Source organism: Syngnathus scovelli, chromosome 4 (genome assembly GCF_024217435.2).
Source record: "Syngnathus scovelli strain Florida chromosome 4, RoL_Ssco_1.2, whole genome shotgun sequence".
In the NCBI taxonomy this organism is placed as follows: Eukaryota; Metazoa; Chordata; class Actinopteri; order Syngnathiformes; family Syngnathidae; genus Syngnathus; species Syngnathus scovelli.
In genome coordinates, this window is record NC_090850.1 from 9,293,180 (window position 1) to 9,319,111 (window position 25,932).

Below are 25,932 nucleotides of genomic sequence, written 5' to 3' on the forward strand. Positions count from 1 at the left end.
ATGGAAACCTCTGCTGTATATATATATATATATATATATATATATATATATATATATATATATATATATATATATATACAATGGCATATAAATATATATATATATATATATATATATATATATATATATATATATATATATATATATATATAATATGTGAATATACTTTTTTTAAAAATTGTATTTATGTATTTATATGAGTAAAACTTGAGCTATACCTTTAATATTATATAATTCATTTTGTCTCTGTTTACCTGTCTGACTCTTTGGGTCGCAATACATCAGAATTTTGCTGAGTCTGCGCCTCTTGATATTGTCCTACACTGTGTCGGCCCAGACTCACTAAAACACTGACAATGTTCTTGAATCAGACACAGGAATCAAACAGGCAGAGATGAATTGCGGAAAAAAAAACATACTGTAGAGCTAAAAGGAGAGAGAGCAATAATGCAACAGAGATAGAGTCTCTTGTGCGAAAGGCTAAATCATGTGTGTGCATGTGTATGAGTGTGCATGTGTTTGGTAATGATATAAGGCAAATGGGACACTGCAGATGAGTCAGGAGGCAAAATGTTTTTTTTTTCACAATGGATTGGAATTTAGGGATTGTGGTTTCAACTCATGGCTCTTTAGTGGTCGATTGATTAGCACATCCGCGGGGTTGTAGGTTCGATTCCGGCTCCGGCCTTCCTATGTGCATGTTCTGCGTGGTTTTCCTCCGGGTACTCTGGTTTCCTCCCACATTCCAAGGATATGCGTGGTACACCGAATGAACACAACAAATTGCCCGTAGGTGTGAATATATATGGTTGATCGTTTTATGTGTGTCCTGTGATTGGCATGCAACCAGTTCAGGGTTTCCCAGGCCTACTGCCCGAAGACTGCTGCGATAGGTGGAAAAGCAGTTCAGAAAATGTTTCTCAAACTCGCGAAAATGTACGTATGAGAATGTGAACTCAATAGAAATATATTGATGCTTTCCCTCGTGGTACCAGTGATAAAATAAAAAAGGTATTTTTAACCAAAACTTTAACCACACAACAAACAACCGTACATTATGCAACCAGTGTAATAATGGAGAAGCACAGTATATACCACATGAGCCTTGGGACACCGTGAGATGCCTTCAATTCACCCTCCTTCACTGCAATAGAAAGACTGTGACCTCAGGGACAAGAAAATATGTTTTGATGCTCCACATATACTGTGCTGTATTATTTATTTCATTTGACCACGCATGATGTGTTTGTCAAGGAAGAAGCAGCTCGTTCTGGCTGCTGCTGCAGTGATAATACAAAGTAAACTGGCAAGAAATAAAAGTAGAGTCTGGAAATTTCAGAGGCTGTTACTTCTGTTCATTGACTGCATTGCTGTATTAGACTTTATGGCTTAGCAAAGAGAGTTGCCGGCTAAATCTTGCTTAAAACTGGAATGGGGTTAGCCCATTAGATGCCCTAGGGGTGTCAAACAAATTTTTTCGCGGGCCGCATTGTAGTCATAGCTTCTTTCAGATGGCCATTATGACTGTCACCCCAAATAAATTTATGAGCACCTCATATTATATACAGTAAAAGCTACAAAACAAACTGACAAATAACTCGTTTTCAAATCAGATGAGTAAAAACTGGTCAAATTAAAAAAATATATGTTATTAAAAGTGAAGCCAATTTGCAATTCTAGTAATGACACACAAATTTGATGCACAATTTGTCTTCGCGGGCCACATAAAATGATGTGGTGGGCTGTATCTGGACCCCGGGCCTTGAGTTTGACACTTGTGCCCTAGGCGAAAATGACGTCGGGCAGGAGACACCCTAAAATGGTTGCCTATTGTGCAATTTGGAGCGGTCAATCGAGAGTACCCAGGAGAAAAGCCACACAGGCACGGCGAGAACATGCAAACTTTACACAAGGAGGGCTGGAGGTGGAATCGAACCCTGCACCTCTGAACTGTGAGGCAAGTGGCAACAATTTCAGGGTGTACACCGCCTACTGCTAAACTTCAGGTGGGATAGCGGCCCTCCTGAGGAAAAAGGCTCAGAAGATTGGATGGATGGATGGATGGATGGATGGATGGATGGATGGATGGATGGATGGATGGATGGATGGATGGATGGATGGATGGATGGATGGATGGATGGATGGATGGATGGATGGATGGATGGATGGATGGATGGATGGATGGATGGATGGATGGATGGATGGATGGATGGATGGATATATTTACTTGTACATCATACTTTGTTTATAATATATGTCACATAAAGTGAACTGATTTTATGCTGACTGCATTTTTAAATCAATTTAGAATGTAAGGAGAAAATCAATTGTGGAGGTTGTGTGGGACGTTTTAAAACTCATGAGGATAATACCATAAAAATCTGATGTTTTACAAATTTGCAGGTCATAAATTTGTTTTGCTTTCATAGCGTTGACTTTATCTCCTCACCCTTCTGTCGCTTTCTTTACCTCACTTCTTTTCCTCTCCCAGCTTTTTGGTGAGTCATCCTGCATGTCTGAGTAATTATACACAACCTCAGGCACGCTCACGCACAATTCAAATATAAACAACTTCAGTACTCGTGGGAGTTTTTTTTTTTTTCCTCATAGTGGTCGAGAAGAAGTCATAAAAAAAATCCATCGTGAAAGACTTCTCACTTGTTCTACTTCCTCACAGATAAATGATGATATCAATTCTTCTTTAAGATAAACCTGTATAGTATTTGGAACAAAGATAGTCCTTCACAGAAATAAATCAATGTTTGTCAGTGTGTAAAGTGAAAGAGAGGACCACACGCTGCATTAAATGAGAAACGTCATTTACTATATTGTGCAAGTGTGTGTTTTAATTGCTCCGATAACAAAGGCTGTCACTATACACTATAAAACGTGATGGTTGAAGGTTACCCTTTTTTCTGTTTTAACCAATCTTGATAGTTTAAACTTCCTGTTGCTTTCAGTGTTTACGTTAAGATCCTCCATTGAGACCTGTCCCGTTTTGAAGAGAGCGCCTGGAAAAAAATAGATTTCCTCATTGTCTATTAATGTAATTGCACATGATGTGTTAAACTAACAAGGTTGGAATATTTATACAACAGGATGTAGAAACAGATAAGATATGATGCTATAATGCAGTTTTGCTTTTTCTGTAGTTGAGTATTGCTGTTGAGGGGTTGTAATGAGCATGCCAAGCTAAATACTGCAATGTGCAAGCTCATAAGAACACCACTTGTTCGAAAAGTGACATCAAAACCACAGCAGCGATTTTTACCAGCTAAAACACTGCACTTTAAGCCTGATTTGTTGAAAAGTGATCAGTAGGAGCATATCTATGCCAGGGTGAGCAAAGTCATTTATGTCGAATAAAATGTCTTTGAAAAGTAATCCAACGGGTGCCACAGTGGTTAGCTTGTCCGCCTCACAGTTTAGAGGTGAGGGGTCTGATTACGGCTCTGGCCTCTCTGTGTGGAGTTTGCAACCAGTTCAGGGCGTCCCCTGCCTTAACAGGGTGAAAGCATGAATGGATGAGGGTGGCTATACTTTACAAAGCAATTAGAAGGTAAATGTTTCATTTCAGAAGTGTTTTTTTCAGAAGCCCTTAGTACTCAGTACCCTCGAAGAAGCTTTGAGCTTCAAAAATTTGAGTGACCTCTGTAGTATAGTATGATATATGATCAAATCATTTTACAGTGCATGTGATACAAGCCTGGCTGAAATTAGATGAATACATTTGGCAAGAGAGCAGCTCACGGTAACAGAGCCACTTACTCTATATATCTCCTAATGCTATTTACTCAGTGTGTGCTTTGCATCCATAAATATACTTTCACCTCCAAAAAAGTGAACGTGACTGATCAGAATTTGGCTGGGCAACAGGCTCTGCGTCAAAGTAAATTATGAACGTCAATAACTAGCCAGAACTGGAGGTTAACATTGAACCTTTGCTTATAACAGAAACACTAATTTATCAATTTATAAGACATCTTCAGTCTGCCCATAGGCCGTGAAATGAGCTAGTCAAAATTCTGAGACTAAGACTCACAGCTGCACATATATTTGATCACAGCATAACACTCAGAGCTCTATTTTCATGGCTAGTGCAAGTATAGCATGAGGCTCTCTCTAAATCTGCGCAGGGGTGTGCTGAACTGGATTTTGGTGTTTTTGCAGACACATGCAGCTTGGCACGATTAAAAACAGGCATTTTGTGTCTCTGTGGACATGAGTCTCCAGCAATCAAAGAGGCTTCTCTCATTCCCTTTAAAATTAAGTTGCAAAGAAAAATACCGTCGTTAAGCCACCATGGCGCAACGTGGTCTGCCAAATTCCTAAACAGGTAAAATGAGGCTTGCACCGACACAACAATCAAGATGCGTCCATTTTTATGCTACGATTATAGAGCTCTCAGTCTTCCCCCTGTGTTGCCCTTCAGCAATGCGGATGGAACAGCTCAAAGAAGACTGATGGTGCCAAGGGCAGTCTAATATTTTCTAAATTAAAATGCCTGGATCCTTCCCAAATTTCAACGGTGTCTTCCTTGGCTCAAGAGCATAGGTGTCAAATTCAAATTCACATCATTTTATGTGGCGCATGTGTCAATACAAAAATTACAAATTGTCTTTACTTTTAAAATATAGAGATTGCTAGCTATTTATTTTAAATATCTGAACAGTTTTTACTCGTCTCTGATTTATTTATCTAGTTATCAGTTATTTATCAGTTTGTTACGTAACCTACACTACACATAAGGCGTAGACAATCATAATGCCTTCGAAGGAAACTACGACAACAATGCGGCCCGTGACAAAAATGAGTTTGACACCTCTGCACAAGAGCCACTCCTGCAATACGAGAGTAATTTAACCTTCTGGAAAGCAAACTGATGGTTATGAAAATACAACCTCATTGGCAAAATGTTCACATAATCTCTTGTGATCTTGAGCCACGTGACTTTCTTCTCAAGCATGCACTGCACTCTGACCTATTTGTGACTAATTGGTGTGACTTGGTGGAATCCACTGATTTCCCTGTTCTCACATTAATTATCCTGTCATATTTATTTTCAGCCAACAACATTCTCAAATGATGCTGTCTTCCGGATTGATTATATAAAATACAGAACACCAAGAGCCTTATTTACAGAAGGTTTGCGCTACCAAATATGGGTGCATATCTTATTTTGTAAGGTGTCTTGGCAGCACTCAAAAAGTCGGCGCTCAAGTTGTTGCATTTTAACTTTTACCATTTACTCACACAGTGACTCAAATGACCTTTTCCGTGTCCATTCTTAGGTAAACACTAATCTTAAAATATGCTAACCGACCTTTTCAAGCGACCACGCTCGATCTTTTTGCCTCCAGCTAAGTCACGCCTCACAAATTATGTCGGATTGTTTACAAAGCCTAAAGGGGCCTACTGGAAATGAAATATTGGGTTCGATTACCTGTCTGTTTCGCTGTTGTTTTATTTAATTATTTTATAATCACTCTTTGGTCTTTATGATCATCAATACTTTTTCATTAATAAATGTCAGTTATAAGCATTAATATATCTTGGAGGAAGTAGTTCATTATTATTTAATTATCATTTCAGATTTGAACCATGATATTCAGGCATATATATACTCAACATTGCCAGGGGTTTAACCCCACGTTATTCTTAATATTTAATGTGAATCAGATGTGCACTGGCAGCAAAACATCTCAAATGTTGTACAGTTAGTGAAGTATAAAGCACTGATCAAGGTGATCTTTGAAGGACTTGTGCTGGTAGCACATTAAGCAGATTTGCCAGGCTGCTGGCAGGGAAATTAGACTCAATCACTTTGTTCAGTGTGTGCTCTATGTTGAGCCAAGACTCAAAGTTAAGGAACAACCATGTATCGTAGATCTCTCTGGAAAAACAAAGCTTGAGGTGGTTTGATTTCACTCTTCAGAATGAGGGCTGCAACACCTTGCCCATCTTTTTTTGTTGCACCGTTTTAAGTGTTTGATTGGCTTGCATTCAAGATACGTTAGACATCTTGGCTGACAATTTTGACCCGAGCTGAATCACAATAAAAAATTATAGCCCCTTTAATGCATTCGGTAATGAATAACTCAAAACAACAGCAATAAATAAGCAGGTTGGTTTTCTCATTTGGTGCACATGTCAATGCACTGAACAAGCAACAGAACAAGCTGCCAAGCTATATAACATGACATGTTTTAATTTTATTTATAATTTAGATTAAAAATACAATATTCCAATTGCAGAGGTTTTGTCTACTATGCCTATGTCACTGAAATAAAGACCTTATATGGTTCCTTTATATAATATGGTATATATCGTACAAACATAAATATACTTCATTTATATGCATATAAAACATATAACACTATATCATAAAGTGCTAAATTTAAATTACAGTGGGTAGGTCATCCACAAAGCCACACACAGTAATCTAAAAATAGAAACCAGTGGCTCCATTCACCTAATGACATGGCACATTCACTTACTGTTGTCATGCCCCCTGGCTGATGAGAGAGCTCAGTGAGAAGAATTTGACTTCTCTTATGAATTAGAAATGACATATTAGAGAGAACATTAAAATATTTATGACAAGGAATTTTAGTATGACTCTACCTTTAATAACAACAAATTATTTACAACGTGGTACAGGAGGGATTCACAAAAGCCTGATTTTGCCCCGTCTTCATTACTAGACTTCTTATAGCACAAGCGGTCCTCAACAGCATGCCCGACCTAAAATCTTGCATTAAACCTTGTTACCCACTTTTAGTCCCCCCCCTTTCAAACCATTAAGGTTGAATCAAATCTTACTATAATAATAATACTTTTTCATTAAACGAGGTCATGGTCTTGGCGAGAGAAAGGAATAAGTCGGTCTTGGCTCCGATGTGGCCTGATATCTTCTGACCAACCAATCAGCAGCTGGTTCAGTCATCCCGCCTGTGACTCTGTGTGTCTATGTCGTCATTCGCTATTTTTACTGAAGCCTTCCTTATTTAATTATTGATGTGTGACACACATTTATTAGCACTTTATATGCAAATAGTGGGCATAAATGGCATACTATAGCTGCTAAGACTACACTCCATGTATTGTTGTGAGTTTTGTAACCATGAATTATATGACCAGTGTGTCGTTGTTTTGTGGTGGTATTTGATTTGATTGATTGCTGTATCTGAATGTGTAAAAAGATAAACAAAAAGATGCACATAAATTGCAAGAGAAAAGGCAATAAATGACAGTATTTAGCACACTTTACATGATTAAAAAAGTGGGACGTCGTGGTGAAAACGTTGGAACCCATGTTTCCCACCCTTAACTGAACCAGGGATTTTACATAGAGACACGACACCATTAAACAAACATTCATGAACAGTGAAATAATGATGATCCTGTCTGAAATTCACTCATAAATTGACTGAATTTAGTGTGATTTCTGGACCTATTTAATAGAAAACAAAGCTAATTAGTCAAACTAGTATAAACGAATATATTTTTATATATTTATATATTTATATATATATATATATATGATGATCCTGTCTGAAATTCACTCATAAATTGACTGAATTTAGTGTGATTTCTGGACCTATTTAATAGAAAACAAAGCTAATTAGTCAAACTAGTATAAACGAATATATTTTTATATATTTATATATTTATATATATATATATATATATATATATATATATATATATATATATATATATATATATATATATATATAGCCACAAGGCGTCCGCCACCATCCCCAAGCCACCAGGCGACCACCACAAGGAGTGTGTGTGTGTATATATATATATATATATATATATATATATATATATATGGTTGTTTGTCTCTGTGTGCCCTGCGATTGCTGGCAACCAGTTCAGGGTGTCCCCCGCCTACTGCCCGATGACGGCTGGGATAGGCTCCAGCACGCCCGCGACCCCCGTGGGGACTAAGCGGTTCAGAAAATGGATGGATGGATGGATGTTGTGAGTGAAATCCACAAATGATAATGCAGATGCTCATTTGTCATACAGGCACAACTGCCTGTTTTAATGGCATTCTTCCAAGACGGCCAGGAATGGGAGAGGATTGTTGACTCACTGAGCTGATGTCATATCACATCAAGGACATGGGGTTGTCAAACATTTTTTGGTGCATACATATCGGTCCAGTCATCATATAATGCTCTATTTAATAGCCTGTGCTCCTTTGACTGGGACATGTTTTCATTAGAAAGCTGATCTATCCGAGCCTCCGTAAACAGGCATAAACTGTAGTGCTATAAATTGACAAAATAAAATTGAGTAAATTCAACGTCAAGTAAGAAAACAGTATCTTGGATCCAGATGATTTTTTTTTCCATGCAACCACTTGATGTATTTAAGTTTTTTTTTTTCCTTTCCTCCGTGTGCTTCTTCACATTTAGGTCTTTTATGCAAGACGCTTTTATGGCTCAATTTCACAAGTTTTTAAATTAACTCTCATAAACTATATATTGAAAACTAAGTCCTTGTAAAAGAAACAAATATACATTGTACTGAAAAATCATGACCACTGTCTCAATTAACCAGTTTTAGATAATGGGTAATGTGTTAAAATGTCAAACCCATTAAGTGGCAACATTTAAAATGATTGTACAACTTAAAAGCTGGCTCAATGCAAAAACGTGTATAGTTTTAAAGTAAGGTGACATTGCTGACACTGTTGAGCTCAGAGCCTATCAGCTGTAAATGTTGCACTCAGGTGATTCGTTGCGATTTATTCCAGAAAAGCCAGACTGAAAGAGGTGTGTGGGTGTGAAGCATGCATGTAATTTATCACAGAGAGTAAAACATAACAGGACAAGAAGTTAATTATTCCACTGTATCGTGGGATTAGAAAAGTATACTTTAATTCCAGTAGAAATTACATGCTGTCAATCTAATTAATTAGAGGTAACCACCGGAGTGACCGATTTCTGCTAAACTTCAGTGTTTAATTAATTGTGTTCCTGTTGAGGCATCTGGGGGTTGAAAGGGATATATGCTTCAGTGCACAAGGTTAACAATTAATTCCAGTTCTGTAAAATTGAGAGGGTTTTCTGCAAACTTAGACTTAACATAACGCAAAAGATGCATGAGAGTAGATAACAAGGAATGGTGGATAATTTTGTGAGTGGTTTGTCAGGAGCACTTTGCTCCTAAATATCCACAAATAAAACACTTTTAGATGGAGAAGGGCCACGGGAGAAACAATAAATCATAGAGTAATGATGCTATAAAATTGCAGTGTTGAACAAGGCAAGCTGTCCAAAAAAAAAAACCTCAATAGAATGAAAAGCAGAAGAGCGACAGCTCCTACAAAATTATTCTGATTTCATGGTGTTCATGTCATATTCTGTGGATCGGTCTTCCGCCATTTGGCCCACAGTTTTGTTGAATTTCTCCGCCCCCACTGCTCACACATCTAGAGTGCATTTTGCAAGCAACGACGACAATATAACACATGTAGAAAAACAGATTCAGGTGTGGGGAAAGACGTTGGACAGTTGACAAAAAAGGTGATATTGTTGGACTGAGCATCTGTGTTGAAATTAGATTTTTAACTTAAAAGTCAGTACATGCCTTAGGATGCTCTTTCCATGACCAGTTGCATATACCGTTATGAACCACAAACGCCCACTGGTTTCTAAAAATACATAAGGGCAAGAAGAGATGGATAACCCTACGGATACTAAAAACTGTTATACAAACATGGTGCAGCATTCAGAGGCTACATTAGATGCAAAGAAACAAATTGTGACATGGTAGAGAAAGGTATGAGATCATAACGGATACTTTCTTCATTCATTGTTATAGATATTTGTAACAATTATGCCCTCCGAACTGTGTTCCATAGCCTCAACACAACACTACCACCTACACTTTACTCACTGGCGATATAATGTGTTAATAATTTCACACATAAGTCTCTCCTGAGTATAAGTCGCACCCCCGGCTGAACTATAAACAAAACTGCGGCTTATAGTCTGGAAATACGGTAATACATAATTATATATTCATATAATAGCCATACAAAAATTGTTTTGTGGACACCCTTAGATAGCCTTGGCACCTCCATGACCCCCTCCAAGCATAAAAGTCGACCATCGCCACTGATTATGATCCTAGTCTTTTCTTTGTATTCCTCTCACCACCTCCTGAATTAATTTGTCCAGACTTGCAACCTTACTTCTTTACAATATTTACAACACAATAAAATAGAGCAAACCCAGGCCGGCAATTGTCTTTCATTTGTTGTCCAGGCTTTCATCACATTGTGTTTGGGGAAGCTGTCTGGTATCATGATGACTGCTTCTGTCAGGGATCTTTTATGAGTTTGAACATGTTGAACACGGCAAACAGCTATTTCCTAATAACATATGCTGAAAGCCTGGTTCATTTCATTGAAGGGAGTCAAGCCAATTAAATCAAGGTGCAAAGTGACTGGATAGATGCCACATCCGTTTTTGAATAATCACCTCATGAAAGTTTATCCAGAGATTGTATTTAACAAGAGACATGGAAACAATACATTGACACTGACAATGGATGCAACACCCCAGAAGTTGTATTCTCTGTCTTTAAGATGCTCCTGCTGGGAAACACAAAGCATGACTTTGATAAGGCTCAGAGATTAGTGGACTTCTTCAAGCTATACTATCAATATTTTCCAAGGGTTAGATAGTGTGCTCTGGTTCCCGTCTCTGAATTTGACCTTGATGCTGTCTAAATCTCCGCTGATGTAATATGTGATGAGTGGGCACTCATTAATGGATGCACACCAGAGCATACTATGACAGTCTGGCTCTGTTGTCAGAGGGATATTCTTTTGTCAAACAGACAGAACGCAGTGTGACTGATGGTCTGATGTGCGGAGACCGCTACTCAGCACAACTACAAATGCATGATGTACCGGCTGAGGCAAGTCTCGTCCAACATGTTAGTCTCCAGGAATAAATGCTGAAAAAATGAGCGGCAACAGCCACGCAATGTTTTCTTTTTAAATGAAATAGAAATTTTAAAAAAATTAAAATACAGATTAAAATTGAAACAATTTAGACCCCTTTGAAATTGTATTTTTTAAAGTAAATTTGTAAGCACCCACTTACAGTGCCTGATTAAAAAGATGATGTCTGAGATTAAAATAATATTCAATAGTCTTATCAAAAGACTATTCCCAATGTGGTGATGATATTCTTTTAAATTGTTATTCTAGAATGTAGTGTTCAACCTAATTAAGAATACTTATTAATTGCTGCTGACTCACGGTGTTGTTGATAAAGTATCAGATATTGCAGGACATTGATCCTTTAGCACTCAGAGCACTACTGTTACTGCAGAATTAATTCGTTTTTACGCCCTGAAAATATTGCGAGCTTTTTAAGGAGTTTATTAATGCCTTGGCAAAACAACAGTTATCTTTTGTTTCAGTTAAATGGCTGAGTGAGCACGTTAGCACTTTTCATGCTTCGAGTGAGCACATTAGCACTTTTCATCCCTCTCAATAGAGTTTGGATTCATAAGTCCTTCATAAAGTCTGTCTAATCAAACAACAGTATTAATGTTACAATTCTGTGTCAAAATGTCCGTATTGATTGTTTTTGGTAGTCGAATTTTTGTTGCTTTTTTGAAATGTGTGTAATGTTTTGTATTTTCTAATTTACTAGTCTGTGTTCTCCAACCACAGCTTTTATGGTTTCTTTATAGCCGTATTGATAAATTACTTTGTCATGATTAGTAAATGCCTTATAAGGAATAGGATTTATTTGAATTACAAATCACTGGAAAATATATAGAATATATAATTTGAAGAAAGTGTGGGAATATTTTTAGGATAGATTCCAACAAAAGGACAACCTCTATTTCAGGATTCATTAGCCATAGTAACCAATTACAGTGAAGTTGGAATATTGTGTTAAAAGTCAATAAAAACAGAATACAATGATTTACAATTTCAGCCTATATTCAATTGAATACGCTCCAAAGAAAACATGTTTAATCTTCAAACTCATGACCGTTTTCTCTTTCTTCCTTTTTTTCTAATAATCACATTCCAAAAAGGCGGGAGCCAAAGAATGCTCAAAATACCTTTCATTCCACAGGTGAACATTTTAATAGTGTCAGGATTTTCATCCCAAAAGGCTTGTTTTTTTCATGCAAGGGTGCAGTGAGGTTCACCACTTTGTGAAAATATTCCAACAATCCTCAATGCACAATGGTAAGGAAGATCATAAAAAAGGATTCAGAGAATCTGGTGAATTTGTTGAATGTAAGTGGCAAAGCACACCAACACTGGATAACCTTCAGTCCTTCAGTCCGCACTTAATTATAAACAGGATATCGCCATGTGGGCTTAGGAACACTTCACAACGCAGTTCACACGCATTACAATAAGTCATATCTCGTTGCCTGCTGAAGATTTGAAAACGTTAACTTCCATCCATCCATCCATCCATCCATCCATCCATCCATCCATCCATCCATCCATCCATCCATCCATCCATCCATCCATCCATCCATCCATCCATCCATCCATCCATCCATCCATCCATCTTCTTCCGCTTATCCGGGTTGGGTCGCAGGGGCAGCAGCTTCAGGAGGGACTCCCAGACTTCCCTCTCCCCAGCCACTTCATCCAGCTCATCCCGGGGGATACCAAGGCGTTCCCAGGCCAGCTGAAAGACATAGTCTCTCCAGCGCGTCCTGGGTCGTCCCCGGGGTCTCCTACCGGTGCAACATGCCCGGAACACCTCCCCAGGGAGGCGTCCAGGAGGCATCCTGATGAGATGCCCGAGCCACCTCATTTGGCTCCTCTCAACGTGGAGGAGTAGCGACTCTACTCCGAGTCTCTCCCGGATGACCGAGCTTCTCACCCTATCTCTAAGGGAGAGCCCGGACATCCTGCGGAGAAAACTCATTTCGGCCACTTGTATCCGGGATCTCGTTCTTTCGGTCACGACCCATAGCTCGTGACCATAGGTGAGGGTAGGAGCGTAAATCGACCGGTAAATTGAGAGCTTTGCCTTTTGGCTCAGCTCTCTCTTTACCACGATGGACCGGTACAGAGTCCGCATTACTGCCGACGCTGCACCGATCCGCCTGTCGATCTCGCGCTCCATCCTCCCCTCACTCGTGAACAAGACCCCAACATACTTAAACTCCTCCACTTGGGGCAGGATCTCATCCCCGATCCGGAGAGGGCATTCCACCCTTTTCCGATCGAGGACCATGGACTCGGATTTGGAGGTGCTGACCCTCATCCCGACCGCTTCACACTCGGCTGCAAACCGCTCCAGTGAGAGCTGGAGATCACGGCCTGAAGAAGCCAACAGCACCACGTCGTCTGCAAAAAGCAGAGACGCAATGCTGAAGTCCCCAAACCGGACCCCTCAACGCCTCGGCTGTGCCTAGAAATTTTGTCCATAAAAATTATGAACAGAATCGGTGACAGTCCAACCCTCACTGAGAACGAATCCGACTTACTGCCGGAAATGCGGACCAAACTCTGGCATCGGTGATACAGGGACCGAACCGCCCTTATCAGTTGGCTTGGCACCCGTACTCCCGAAGCACCCTTCACAGAACCTCCCGAGGGACACGGTCGAACACCTTCTCCAAGTTCACAAAACACATGTGGACTGGTTGGGCGAACTCCCATGCACCCTCGAGGATCCTGCCGAGGGTGTAGAGCTGGTCCACTGTTCCACGGCCAGGACGAAAGCCACACTGCTCCTCCTGAATCCGTGGTTCGACCTCCCGACGGACCCTCCTCTCCAGCACCCCTGAATAGACCTTACCAGGGAGACTGAGGAGTGTGATTCCCCTGTAATTGGAACACACCCTCCGGTCCACCTTCTTAAAGAGGGGAACCACCACCCCAGTCTGCCAATCCAGAGGTACTGTCCCCGATGTCCACGCAATGTTGCAGAGGCGTCAGCCATGACAGCCCCACAACATCCAGAGCCCTTAAGAACTCCGGGCAGATCTCATCCACCCCCGGGCCCAAAACGCTGACAGGACTTCCAGTTCCTGCCATTTTCAAAAGTGCTGACATACCAATTCCGGTTCCCACTTTTTTTTGCAAAATGCTGATTGAGTTGTTGTGACCACATCTCCGTGTCCATTATTGTATGAAGGGCGAAGTGAAAACACTTATTCCAATCTTTCGGAACGAACCGCCTTTACCGCCCATGACTGTGACGTCAGTATACTCGTCTGTTATTCCAGGAGTCTTCCGCCACCCACAGTTCATCATTGTACAGCGGGCCTTGCGTCTCAAAACTAGGAAACACAAAAGTACGGTCCGGAGGATACTACATTGCAGCTCCATTAGGAAGTGTTAACTTGACGTAACAATGTTTTGTTGACACGGAAGTCGCTACGGTTTCTTCTTCTACTACTATTTCCGTATAGCGTTTAGTCAATCTGCGCATGTCAAAGTGATTTGTTCCGATCGAAAGTGTGAGTCCTAATCGGATCAATAATTTTAGTATCCATGAAAACAGTGCATTAATCATAATTTTAATCCAAACTCTGATCAAATCAAACAAATTTTGTTTGGCAAGAAAATAAAGTTGTTTTTGAACATAGGTGACAAATCCAAGGCCCAGGGCCAGAAGCGGCCAGCCACATCGTTTTATATGGCCCGTGAGGACAAATTGACAGTACAAAGTCATGCGTCAAAATTAAAATTACAAATTGTCTTCATTTCACAAAATAGAGGTATTGCTAGAAATTGTTATTACAATTAAATATTTGAACATCTCTTGCTTCAAAACTCATTCATCAGTTTGTTGTGTAGCCTATAATGTATCATATATGGCGTTGACACTCATAATGGCCCTCCGAAGGAAAGTATGATTACGATGTGGCCCGCGACAAAAAAAAAGTGAATATGGCTGGTAAGATTATTGGTGCTTCGCTCCCCTCCCTGAAGGGCATTTACACCTCCCATCTCAACCGCAAGGCAACCTCGATTGCGAGAGATGTGAGTCACCCGTCTCACTCTTTGTTTGACCTTCTGCCCTCTGGGAAGAGGTACAGGAGCCTGCGCTCCCGCACCACCAGACTCGCCAATAGCTTCTTTCTCCAGGCTGTTAGGGCCCTGAACTCGCTACCCCCTTCTGCGTAGCGTGTGGCACTGTTGCGCTATTTTTCTGGTATGTCTGCTGTACGCTCACTTGCTCCTTTATTTTGCTCCTCTTATTTATTTATTTGTTGTGTTATTTATTCATTATTTATTCAGCACGCTGTTGTTATACTTGTTTACTTGTTTGTCTGTTGTGGGCCATGTCTTGTCACCGTGGGATAGGGGGGAACAAAATTTCGGTTTCTTTGTGTCTTTGGCATGTGGAGAAATTGACAATAAAGCTGACTTTGACGTTTGACAAAAGTGAGCTTGACACCCCTGTTTTTGAATGTCTAAAAATGCACAAAAACTCACATCAGGCCTGGCAAAAAACAAATAATAACCACATTTGAGGTTTATTCATTCATTTGCAAAATATACCAATTCCAATGTGCCAGTACCATAATATGCAAGTACCCCAAAGTGGCCCTCAATGGAAAATCGGAGAGACTTTCTGTTTGTTATTCAGAAGTACTCAATGGCATCTGCGTGTGTCTTGGACTCTTGGATGTCAATCAGGTCCATCGTTGAACCAGTGTGTGGCAGACTTTTGAAAACACGCATGTGGACATGGTCGTCTCCTCCCACGTGCACCTACAATAGTATGAGAACACAAATGTTTAGAAGAGCCACTCAACTGCTCCAACCATTTACATTTTAAATGTTATACTCATTAAGGGTAACAAAAAGAAGTAAGTGAACTATACGTTAGCCCACAGTGTCAAATTCAAGGCCCAGAGGCCAGATATGGCCCGCCACATCATTTTATGTGAAGACAAATTGTGCATAAAATTCGTGTGTCATTGCTGGAATTGCGAACTGGCTTCACTTTTATTCATATCTTTTTTTTTTTTTTATGTTTGACCAGTTTTTACTCGTCTGACTTGAAAACGAGATATTTGTCAGTTTGTTTTGTAGCTTTTACTGTATATAATATGAGGTGCTCATACATTTATTTGGGTTGACAGTCATAATGGCCCTCCGAAAGAAGCTATGACTACAATGCGGCCCACGAAAAAATGAGTTTGACACCTAAAGGGAAATGTGCTTTCGGCAGTTTGCAAACAAATTTTTTAAGGTTGTGTTAAACTTATAATCATATTAATATAATATCTAGTATTGTCGTGCTCGTGTGGATTGGTGGGTGGCGAAGAATGTGCAGGCAAACTGCATGAACTTGTTTTCTTCGAAGTGTGGTGGAATAGGCCCAGACAGGGAGTACCGGACGAGAACACCTCAAGGTCGGTGAGAAACAAGAACAACATCACGTCCAGGTGGTCAGGCTTCGCGGGGAAAACCCAACCGCCTGACCTCAGCAACAACACCTAGACGGGGAGGAGATGGCCATCGACCAATCATCTCACAATGTTTTGCATGCTTTAATATTCATATTGTGTTTCTTCAAAACTGGGCAACCCGGAAGAATGTGTCGTCTTTTGGTGGTCACAAAAACGCACGAGTTTTAGTGTGAGGGACCCGGGACCCAGGCCTGTATTAGTGCGCTTTGTCAGGAATAAACAATTGGTAAATTTGGTCTGATTGATCTACTGGTCTTCTCTTTGACAGAACGAACTCGAAAAATTGTTAGGTGCGCCAGTGTGTGGATTGGGACATAGCAACTCATGTTAAGTGTTGATCGCAATTTGGAGTCAGATCAATAACTAAAATCCGTAGCCTAACACACCCCTGCGTTAGCCGGTGGGGGCTCGTGACATCGTAATAGAGGCATGAATCCGATTTTGATGAACATTTGTTCAATTTATGTGTAATTTTGTGACGTCAAAGCCTCTTATTTCTCCATAATGATCGTTACCAGCACATTTTTAGCTTTAGTAAGCTGTAGTGTACAATTTATATCAATTACTGCTTTCAGAATAATAAACATAATAAATATTTTTCATTTATGATGACTTGTCTGATATGTCACCTGAGGACATGTAATGAATGGACGGTGCCTAAAACAAACGGCACATCAAATATCAAACGTCAGGCCGACCAACTTTTTCTCGCTTGCTTCGAGCTTACCTTGATGAAGTAGTTGATCCCAGCCACAAGCTGTGATTTGTAACTCTTGGCGATGAAGACGTCGAAAGTCTTCCCAGTTTTTTTCTCAGCATCAGACTTTACCTGAAAGTCATTGGTTTTTGGTTAGTTTTTTGTTGTACTTTCAAACCAATCAATCATCCATCCATCCATCCATTTTCTGAACCGCTTAGTCCCCACGGGGGTCGCGGGCGTGCTGGAGCCTATCCCAGCCGTCATCGGGCAGTAGGCGGGGGACACCCTGAACTGGTTGCCAGCCAATTGCAGGGCACACAGAGACAAACAACCATTTGCACTCGCACTCGCACCTAGGGACAATTTGGAGTCTTCAATCGGCCTACCAAGCATGTTTTTGGAATGTGGGAGGAAACCGGAGTGCCCGGAGAAAACCCACGCGGGCCCGGGGAGAACATGCAAACTCCACACAGGGAGGGCCGGAGGTGGAATCGAACCCGCACCCCTAACTGTGAGGCGGACGTGCTACCCAGCGCGCCACCAAGCCGCCTAACCAACCAACCAATCAATCAATCGTGTCAAATTCCTTACTCACTTTGTCGCATATTTCTTGAATCTCTTCGTCGGCATTAATTGCTTGAGCAAGCCCTCCGCACATCATTTTGAGTCTTGGACTGTGGATTAAAAATGCAAGATTTCGTGCGTCTTTCCAGTTGAACACTACCGCTTTATCATGTGACGATGACTAATAATGGACCGTACCATTCGCGTTTGGAGGAAACAGCATCGGTCTGCAGACCGCAAGACGGGGAGTGATGTTGGAAAGGAGCGAACTATTCCAAAGAGGCGTAACACCAGAAAGGGGCGTCAACTTGAATTTCATCACAAATGCGTCCCTCTTAAAGGGAACAGACATAGGGTGAATGCCGCATTTTGATCATGAAATGAAATAAAAACAAAAAATTAAATGTATTTCATTAAATCATGTACTATTTGTAATATATTTATACATTTGAGATTGACATTGTGTAACGGGGATTTGACTTTTTTATAATCCATGAACCGAGTACAGTGTTTCGTTCCAAATTATTCAACCCGCTTTGCAATAAAATGTTTTAGAACGTTTGACTTTTTTTCTATTGTGTAAATAGACACATTAACTAAGGAGTTGCATTTTTGGGAACTAAGATAAAGGCCATGCAATCTGGTGGTTGTTGGGGGCGGGCAAATGAACATACAAAGTCACATAGGAAATAAGTCACATTTAAACTCAGCAGGGAAGGAAAAAAGCAGGCAGTTCCTGTGCACCCAAGCTCACACATTGTGGCTTTATTATAATTTGACTTTATTATAATTGAACAAGAAATTGTAAAGAGCAGAAACGTTAACAGTAGCACTGTCAATAATACTGTACATCCCACTTTGCACTAATTGTACTGATTACTGTATCGCAACTATAGTTTAGAGTTATAGTTATAACATAATTTATTATTTAAAGAAACACGTTTGCCTTTTGCATTGCTAGCTAATTGTTTTGCATCAACCTCCAGCCTCTTGAGAACTAATAATCTTTTAAGGACAGGTAATGTCACTCTCACATGCTGCATTTGCTGTCCAAATAAATCCCAAGGTTAATTTTGTCACGAAAATAGGTAGATGAGTTTGCATAGTTTGTAGCACAATGTGGTGAACCCAAATAAAGTAAAGCTGGGAGGGAAAGCAAGACAGGTCTCAAAATAATTTTGGGGGGAAAACAAAGAAGGCAATTTACTTGGAAGAATAGAACCAGTGAAGTAACAAAATAAAATTACAAAGCAACGAAGAATCTCGTGGAAACAAAACAATACTGCAAAGTACAGGGAAAACTTGTCACGACATGGGAACACAACAACAACGACTGAAACAACCACAACATATCGAGGAACGACACGAGTGGCTGGGAGTAGCTGATTAGTTGAAACAAGAAACGAGGCGGATGAGAATAGGCAGAAATGATAACCTAACAAGCAGGATAAGGCATAATTATGGGACACGGGATAAACCTGTCAAAACATGAAACAAATCCAAAACTAATCAAAATACAGCTCATGATAGTAGGTTCCCCATTCCTGAGTTGAACGACTTTCTGTTCCTGTTTGCCATCATGACCAATAAGCAGGCAATACCTTTTTATTATTTGTTTACTCCTTTTGAACATGTAAAGCATTTCCATCCAATTTTTGACCACTTCAGGGTTATGGGTGAGCTTCAAGCCTCTCCTGGCTATACCCTGGACAGGTTGGACTGGTGCCACAAGGTACATATCGCAACATCAATCATTCACTCTCATTCAAAGCGTCATTGAGTGGGAACTGAACCCACACTGCGGAAACACAAGTCAGGCAAACGTACCATCCCACCATGAGTCATGATGTACTTCCCCTTTGGAAGATTTTTTGTTTGTTATTTTATGACATTTTATTATTACTTTTTATTTTTCGCACCAGCTCAGTGGCCTAGTAGTAGAGTGTCCGCCCTGAGACTGGAAGGTTGTGGGTTCAAACCCCAGCCGGGTCATACCAAAGACTATAAAAATGGGACCCATTGCCTCCCTGCTTGGCACTCAGCATTAAGGGTTGGAATTGGGGGGTTAGATCACCAAATGATGCCCGAGCGCGGCACCGCTGCTGCTCACTGCTCCCCTCTCCCCCAGGGGATGGATCAAAATCACATGGGGATGGGTTAAATGCAGAGGAGAAATTTCACCACACCCAGACGTGTGTGTGACGATGATCATTGGGACTTTGACTTTATTTTATTTTAATATACAAAGTCAGGGCCCAAGATAAGTTACTAAGCATATCATCCATCCATCCATCCATCCATCCATCCATCTTCTTCCGCTTATCCGGGGTCGGGTCACGGGGGCAGCAGCCTCAGGAGGGACTTCCAGACTTCCCTTTCCCCAGCCACTTTATCCAGCTCATCCCGGGGGATCCCAAGGCGTTCCCAGGCCAGCTGAGAGACATAGTCTCTCCAGCATGTCCTGGGTCGTCCCCGGTGTCTCCTACCGGTGGGACATGCCCGGAACACCTCCCCAGGGAGGCGTCCAGGAGGCATCCTGATGAGATGCCCGAGCCACCTCATCTGGCTCCTCTCTACGTGGAGGAGTAGCGACTCTACTCCGAGTCTCTCCCGGATGACCGAGCTTCTCACCCTATCTCTAAGGGAGAGCCCGGACATCCTGCGGAGAAAACTCATTTCGGCCGCTTGTAGCCGGGATCTCGTTCTTTCGGTCACGACCCTGCCTTTTGGCTCCGCTCTCTCTTTACCACGACGGACCGGTACAGAGTCCGCATTACTGCCGACGCTGCACCGATCCGCCTGTCGATCTCGCGCTCCATCGTCCCCTCACTCGTGAACAAGACCCGAAGATACTTAAACTCCTCCACTTGGGGCAGGATCTCATCCCCGATCCCGAGAGGGCATTCCACCCTTTTCCGATCGAGGACTTGGAGGTGCTGACCCTCATCCCGACCGCTTCACACTCGGCTGCGAACCGCTCCAGTGAGAGCTGGAGATCACGGCCTGAAGAAGCCAACAGCACCACGTCATCTGCAAAAAGCAGAGACGCAATGCTGAGGTCTCCAAACCGGACCCCCTCAACGCCTCGGCTGCGCCTAGAAATTCTGTCCATAAAAATTATGAACCCACACTGGGAACGAATCCGACTTACTACCGGAAGTGCGGACCAAACTCTGGCATCGGTGATACAGGGACCGAACCGCCCTTATCAGTTGGTTCGGCACCCCGTACTCCCGAAGCACCCTCCACACAACCTCCCGAGGGACACGGTCGAACGCCTTCTCCAAGTCCACAAAACACATGTGGACTGGTTGGGCGAACTCCCATGCACCCTCGAGGATCCTGCTGAGGGTGTAGAGCTGGTCCACTGTTCCACGGCCAGGTCGAAAGCCACACTGTTCCTCCTGGATCCGAGGCTTGACCTCCCGACGGACCCTCCTCTCCAGCACCCCTGAATAGACCTTACCAGGGAGGCTGAGGAGTGTGATTCCTCTGTAATTGGAACACACCCTCCGGTCCCCCTTCTTAAAGAGGGGAACCACCACCCCAGTCAGCCAATCCAGGGTTACTGTCCCCGATGTCCATGCAATGTTGTAGAGGCGTGTCAGCCATGACAGCGCCACAACATCCAGAGCCCTTAAGAACTCCGGGCGGATCTCATCCACCCCCGGGGCCTTGCCACCGAGGAGTTTTTTAACTACCTCACTGACTTCGACCCCAGAGATTGGAGAGTCCGCCTCAGAGTCCCCAGGCCCTGCTTCCACAATGGAAGGCGTGTAGGTGGAATTGAGGAGGTCTTCAAAGTATTCTCCCCACCGACTCACGACGTCCCGAGTCGAGGTCAGCAGCACATCATCCCCACTGTAAACAGAGTTGACGTTGCACTGCTTCCCCCTCCCGAGACGCCGGATGGTGGACCAGAATTTCCTCGAAGCCGTCCGGAAGTCATTCTCCATGGCCTCGCGAAACTCCTCCCACGCCCGGGTTTTTGCCTCAGCAACCGCCGAAGCCGCGTTCCGCTTGGCCATCCGATACCTGTCAGCTGCCTCCGGAGTCCCGCAGGCCAAAACGGCCCGATAGGACTCCTTCGCCAGCTTGACGGCATCCCTTACCGCCGGTGTCCACCAGCGGGTTCGGGGATTGCCGCCACGACAGGCACCAACGACCTTACGGCCACAGCTCCGGTCGGCCGCCTCAACAATAGAGGCGCGGAACATGGTCCACTCGGACTCATTGTCTCCCGCCTCCCCTGGGACGTGCGAAAAGCTCTGCCGGAGGTGGGAGTTGAAGCTCTTCCTGACAGGAGATTCTGCCAGATGTTCCCAGCAGACCCTCACAGAGCGTTTGGGTCTCCCAGGTCGGACCGGCATCTTCCCCCACCATCGGAGCCAACCCACCACCAGGTGGTGATCAATTGACAGCTCCGCCCCTCTCTTCGCCCGAGTGTCCAAAACATGCGGCCGCAAATCCGATGACACGACTACAAAGTCGATCATCGAACTGCGGCCTAGGGTGTCCTGGTGCCAAGTGCGCACATGGACACCCTTATGTTTGAACATGGTGTTCATTATAGAAAATCCGTGTCGAGTCTAATAATAGAACACCGCTCGGGTTCAGATCGGGGGGGCGATCACGACCTTCCAGGTCTCACTGTCATTGCCCACGTGAGCATTGAAGTCACCCAGAACGATGGAGTCCCCAGAAGGAGCGCTCTCCAGCACTTCCTCCAGGGACTCCAAAAAGGGTGGGTACTCTGAGCTGCCGTTTGGTGCATAGACACAAACAACGTTAACTTAAATTTCTTAAAAGGGATTGGTCTTTAAGTTTGAAAAAATTTGAACACATAAATCCAAGAAATGTATGTTTGATGAAATTGCAGTACTCAGAATTGTTCAATATGCGGGCCACCCATTGAAATGGAATTGCATTTCTTGCCAAACGCTAACAAGCAAACCAGGATTGATGGTTGTCAAGGCCTTAGTCATCCGCGTCTTTGGAGCCTCCTTTCTTATCAAGCTTGAAGACACAACACACCTTCTCCTTTCCAGTGAACCGCATTGTTGTTTATTATTCTGGATCCCCATTAGCTGTCATTCATAGGGTCCTTTATTTAATTCACATTCGTAACACAAAGACATTAAATTATATCTACAGCAGAAATTTATACATTGTGGTACACATTGTCCACATTTGCATACAAATACTCAGTCATCGATGTTATTCTTTCATTTTGAGATTTTATATTGATAAAACTTGATTGTGAACGACTATATTGTTGAGATAAAGGTAACTGTATTTTTTTGTTTGCAGTAGCAAATTCCTCAAATATGTGAAAAGTCCTCCTTTAATGCCACACATTTGTTTCTTCCGTATGTGTGGGAGAGTGCTTGGAATGGACACTATACAGATAACCATCTGTGAATCTGCAAAGTTGACAGTTTAGTAACACGCTCTACAGTGTGAAAATAATCATAGTCACATAGCGTTATTGTAACATTATTTTGTGACGTGATGGCATTTTTGGAGGTGGATTGGGTCATTTAATACCCACTGAAGACCAATGTCTGAAAGTGATTGCTCATCGTATTTTCTTAAATGTGTTAATATTTTTTAATGCAGTCCCACATCCTTCGGCATATTCTTTAAAAGCTGTACAATTTAACAAAGAACAGTACAGTACACTTCTTTGTCTTGAGAGAGGGTCAAATAGAGGGCAAAGACACAAATGAGATACTGGACACACAACTTTGATGAAAGACTGATAGTATCGTTGCAATAACGTCACTCTGCCAAGATTAGAAAATGAATCCTGGCTGACATCAGTGGCTCTGGAATTAAGCAAATGCTCATGCTTTTGAGAAATAAGATTAAGGCAAGGCATTTGTTAAAGTCTCATTCATTCAAAAGTTTAGACCGTGTAAATGATGCTCATGTCAAGTCAAGTCAAGTCATCCATCCATCCATTTTCTGAACCGCTTAGTCCCCACGGGGGTCGCGGGCGTGCTGGAGCCTATCCCAGCTGTCATCGGGCAGTAGGCGGGGGACACCCTGAACCGGTTGCCAGCCAATTGCAGGGCACACAGAGACAAACAACCATTCGCACTCGCACTCACACCTAGGGACAATTTGGAGTGATCAATCGGCCTACCAAGCATGTTTTTGGGATGTGGGAGGAAACCGGAGTGCCCGGAGAAAACCCACGCGGGCTCGGGGAGAACATGCAAACTCCGCGCAGGGAGGGCCGGAGGTGGAATCGAACCCGCACCCTCCTAACTGTGAGGCGGACGTGCTACCCAGTGCGCCACCGAGCCGCCTCAAGTCAAGTCAAGTCAAGTTTATTTGTATAGCCCTAAATCACAAACAGTCTCAAAGGGCTTCACATAGCCAAAATTGACAATTATTCTCAAAGCATCCCCTGATCTTAAGCTCCCAAAAGGGCAAGGAAAAACTCAAAAAAACCCTGCCAGGGGAAAATGAGAAACATCCATCATATCAAGAAAGTTCCTGGTGAAATAACGTTATGTCCTGGTTATGAGAATGGGTGTATCCCCACCCCAAACAAGTTGTTCTAAGGTACTGGTGTCACACATAAGGCTTGGGGGCCAAATCTGGCCCGCGACATATGCCCATAGGCCCATAAAAGCGAATCAAGAGGTCTAATTCATGTTTCCTGTGTTCCAAATCTTCCCTTTTAACATTGAGAGAAAATAAATGGAGCAATAATTGAAAAAATTGTCCTCTCCCATTTTTTGTATGTGTAATAGTATGATGAAGTAATTATACATCTGTATGGTTCCAGTCATAACAGGGCGCTAAGAGAAGCCATAACTACAATATGGCCCGTAACAAAAATGAGTTTTAACACCTCAATTCTCTCAGCTCTGCATTTTCATGCATCTGGGTCAAAGCAGAATGAGCACATTCAATTGCCACACACTTCATCAAACAAATAATGGCTTTTATGTGTTTGCCGGCTTCCCCAAAATTAGCGGAGCGATCAGTTTGCGTCTTTTTGTACTTATAATTCCTTGACTTCAAAGTATAATTTTGTGCTCTTCCAAATGTTCCATGGTGACCAAAAGGCTCTTTTAAATATGGGAAAGAGCTGCGGGATGTTTTGTATGCAAAACCATCACCACAGAGGTGACAAGCCAGGCTGAAATCCTCCTCGCCTTCAATACCCTAATAAAGTGGATTTGCAAATACAAAAGACTCGGCCGGCCTTCCCTGGAGAACTTGTTGCATGCGTGAAGCATTCTTTGATACTTTACCTCACCATGAAAGGAAGAAAAAACAGAACATTGTGTTGATGTAATTTGCTTTAACGAGGAAATATTTCTACTATTAACTCTTGTCTCTCATATCTATTGTTTAGTTATGATGTCCTTTTTACACCCGTTGCCAACCGGGTATGCAATATGTTAAGAGTAAGTGAACATTCAATTTAGCACACGTTATTTGTGATCTTATTAAATCTGGTTCATCCGAGAATCAATCATTCTTTGCTGATTTATATATTTATACGTGTGTATGTATGTGTATGTCAATATGGTACACCACAAGTATTAAGAGAATGATGGCGGCTTTACTTGGCTTTATTTTCTTTTAAGATTAAAAAATACATCTACAATAATACAATATATCTATAGTCACAAAAATAGGACAGTTGACATTTAGGAGTAAGAGCCATCCCAATGAGCTCCTGAAGTATAGTATTGGGACAATTCATTCACAAGAGGATAATTGGCCAGGTAAAGTCCAAATCTCCTTGTGACTTCAAGACAAGTGAAGCAGATACAAGCCTGCTGTTGATATGCAAATGAATCGGCGTCTGGAATGCCTTTGACTCGCTCTAGTGATATGAAATCCATGGTGGTACCAGTGCAAGAGAAAGATACGTTATCATCACGCTAAACAACATCAACAACATTCTACAAGACCTTAGATATGGCTAAATGCTTTCTTTGATAAAAATGAAGTGAGCCTTATCATCATCATAGTCTACAATTGAGAGAATCCCTCATAAATGTCAAGGCAAGAAGCAAGGTGCTCTGCTAACATAAACATACCATTTAAATTTATGGCACATCCAATCAATGTCCCTTTGTTCTTTTTATGTATGCAATCTACAACACGTTTCATTGTGATGCATTACAACACACAAAACAGTTACTTAGATTAATTGGCTCAGCCGCTTGAGCTTCTGACTACATTGG

The 25,932-nt window shown here is 42.0% G+C and overlaps 2 protein-coding genes across 4 annotated transcripts in view; one reads left to right on the forward strand and one right to left on the reverse strand.

Moving 5' to 3' along the window:
• The window catches only part of syt7b (synaptotagmin VIIb), a 77,447-nt gene that overhangs the window by 9,854 nt on the left and 41,661 nt on the right, over positions 1–25,932 (forward strand). The window lies entirely within an intron of this gene.
• On the reverse strand, positions 15,492–18,014 carry LOC125967162 (cystatin-B-like). Its single transcript, XM_049717944.2, has 4 exons — positions 17,915–18,014; positions 17,748–17,826; positions 17,180–17,281; positions 15,492–15,748 (listed from the first exon to the last, which is right to left on the reverse strand). Exons 2-4 carry the CDS (start codon positions 17,811–17,813, stop codon positions 15,620–15,622), a joined length of 297 nt encoding a protein of 98 aa, XP_049573901.1. The 5' UTR covers positions 17,814–17,826; positions 17,915–18,014; the 3' UTR covers positions 15,492–15,619.

What these genes read in the sequence shown, in the direction of transcription:
- LOC125967162 (XM_049717944.2), bottom strand. Translation starts at nt 17,813, where the DNA reads ATGATGTGCGGAGGGCTTGCTCAAGCAATTAATGCCGACGAAGAGATT. An exon ending in TTCAAGAAATATGCGACAAA is followed by an intron (nt 17,282 to 17,747) that starts GTGAGTAAGGAA and finishes AATGACTTTCAG; the next exon opens with GTAAAGTCTGATGCTGAGAA. An exon ending in GGATCAACTACTTCATCAAG is followed by an intron (nt 15,749 to 17,179) that starts GTAAGCTCGAAG and finishes ATACTATTGTAG; the next exon opens with GTGCACGTGGGAGGAGACGA.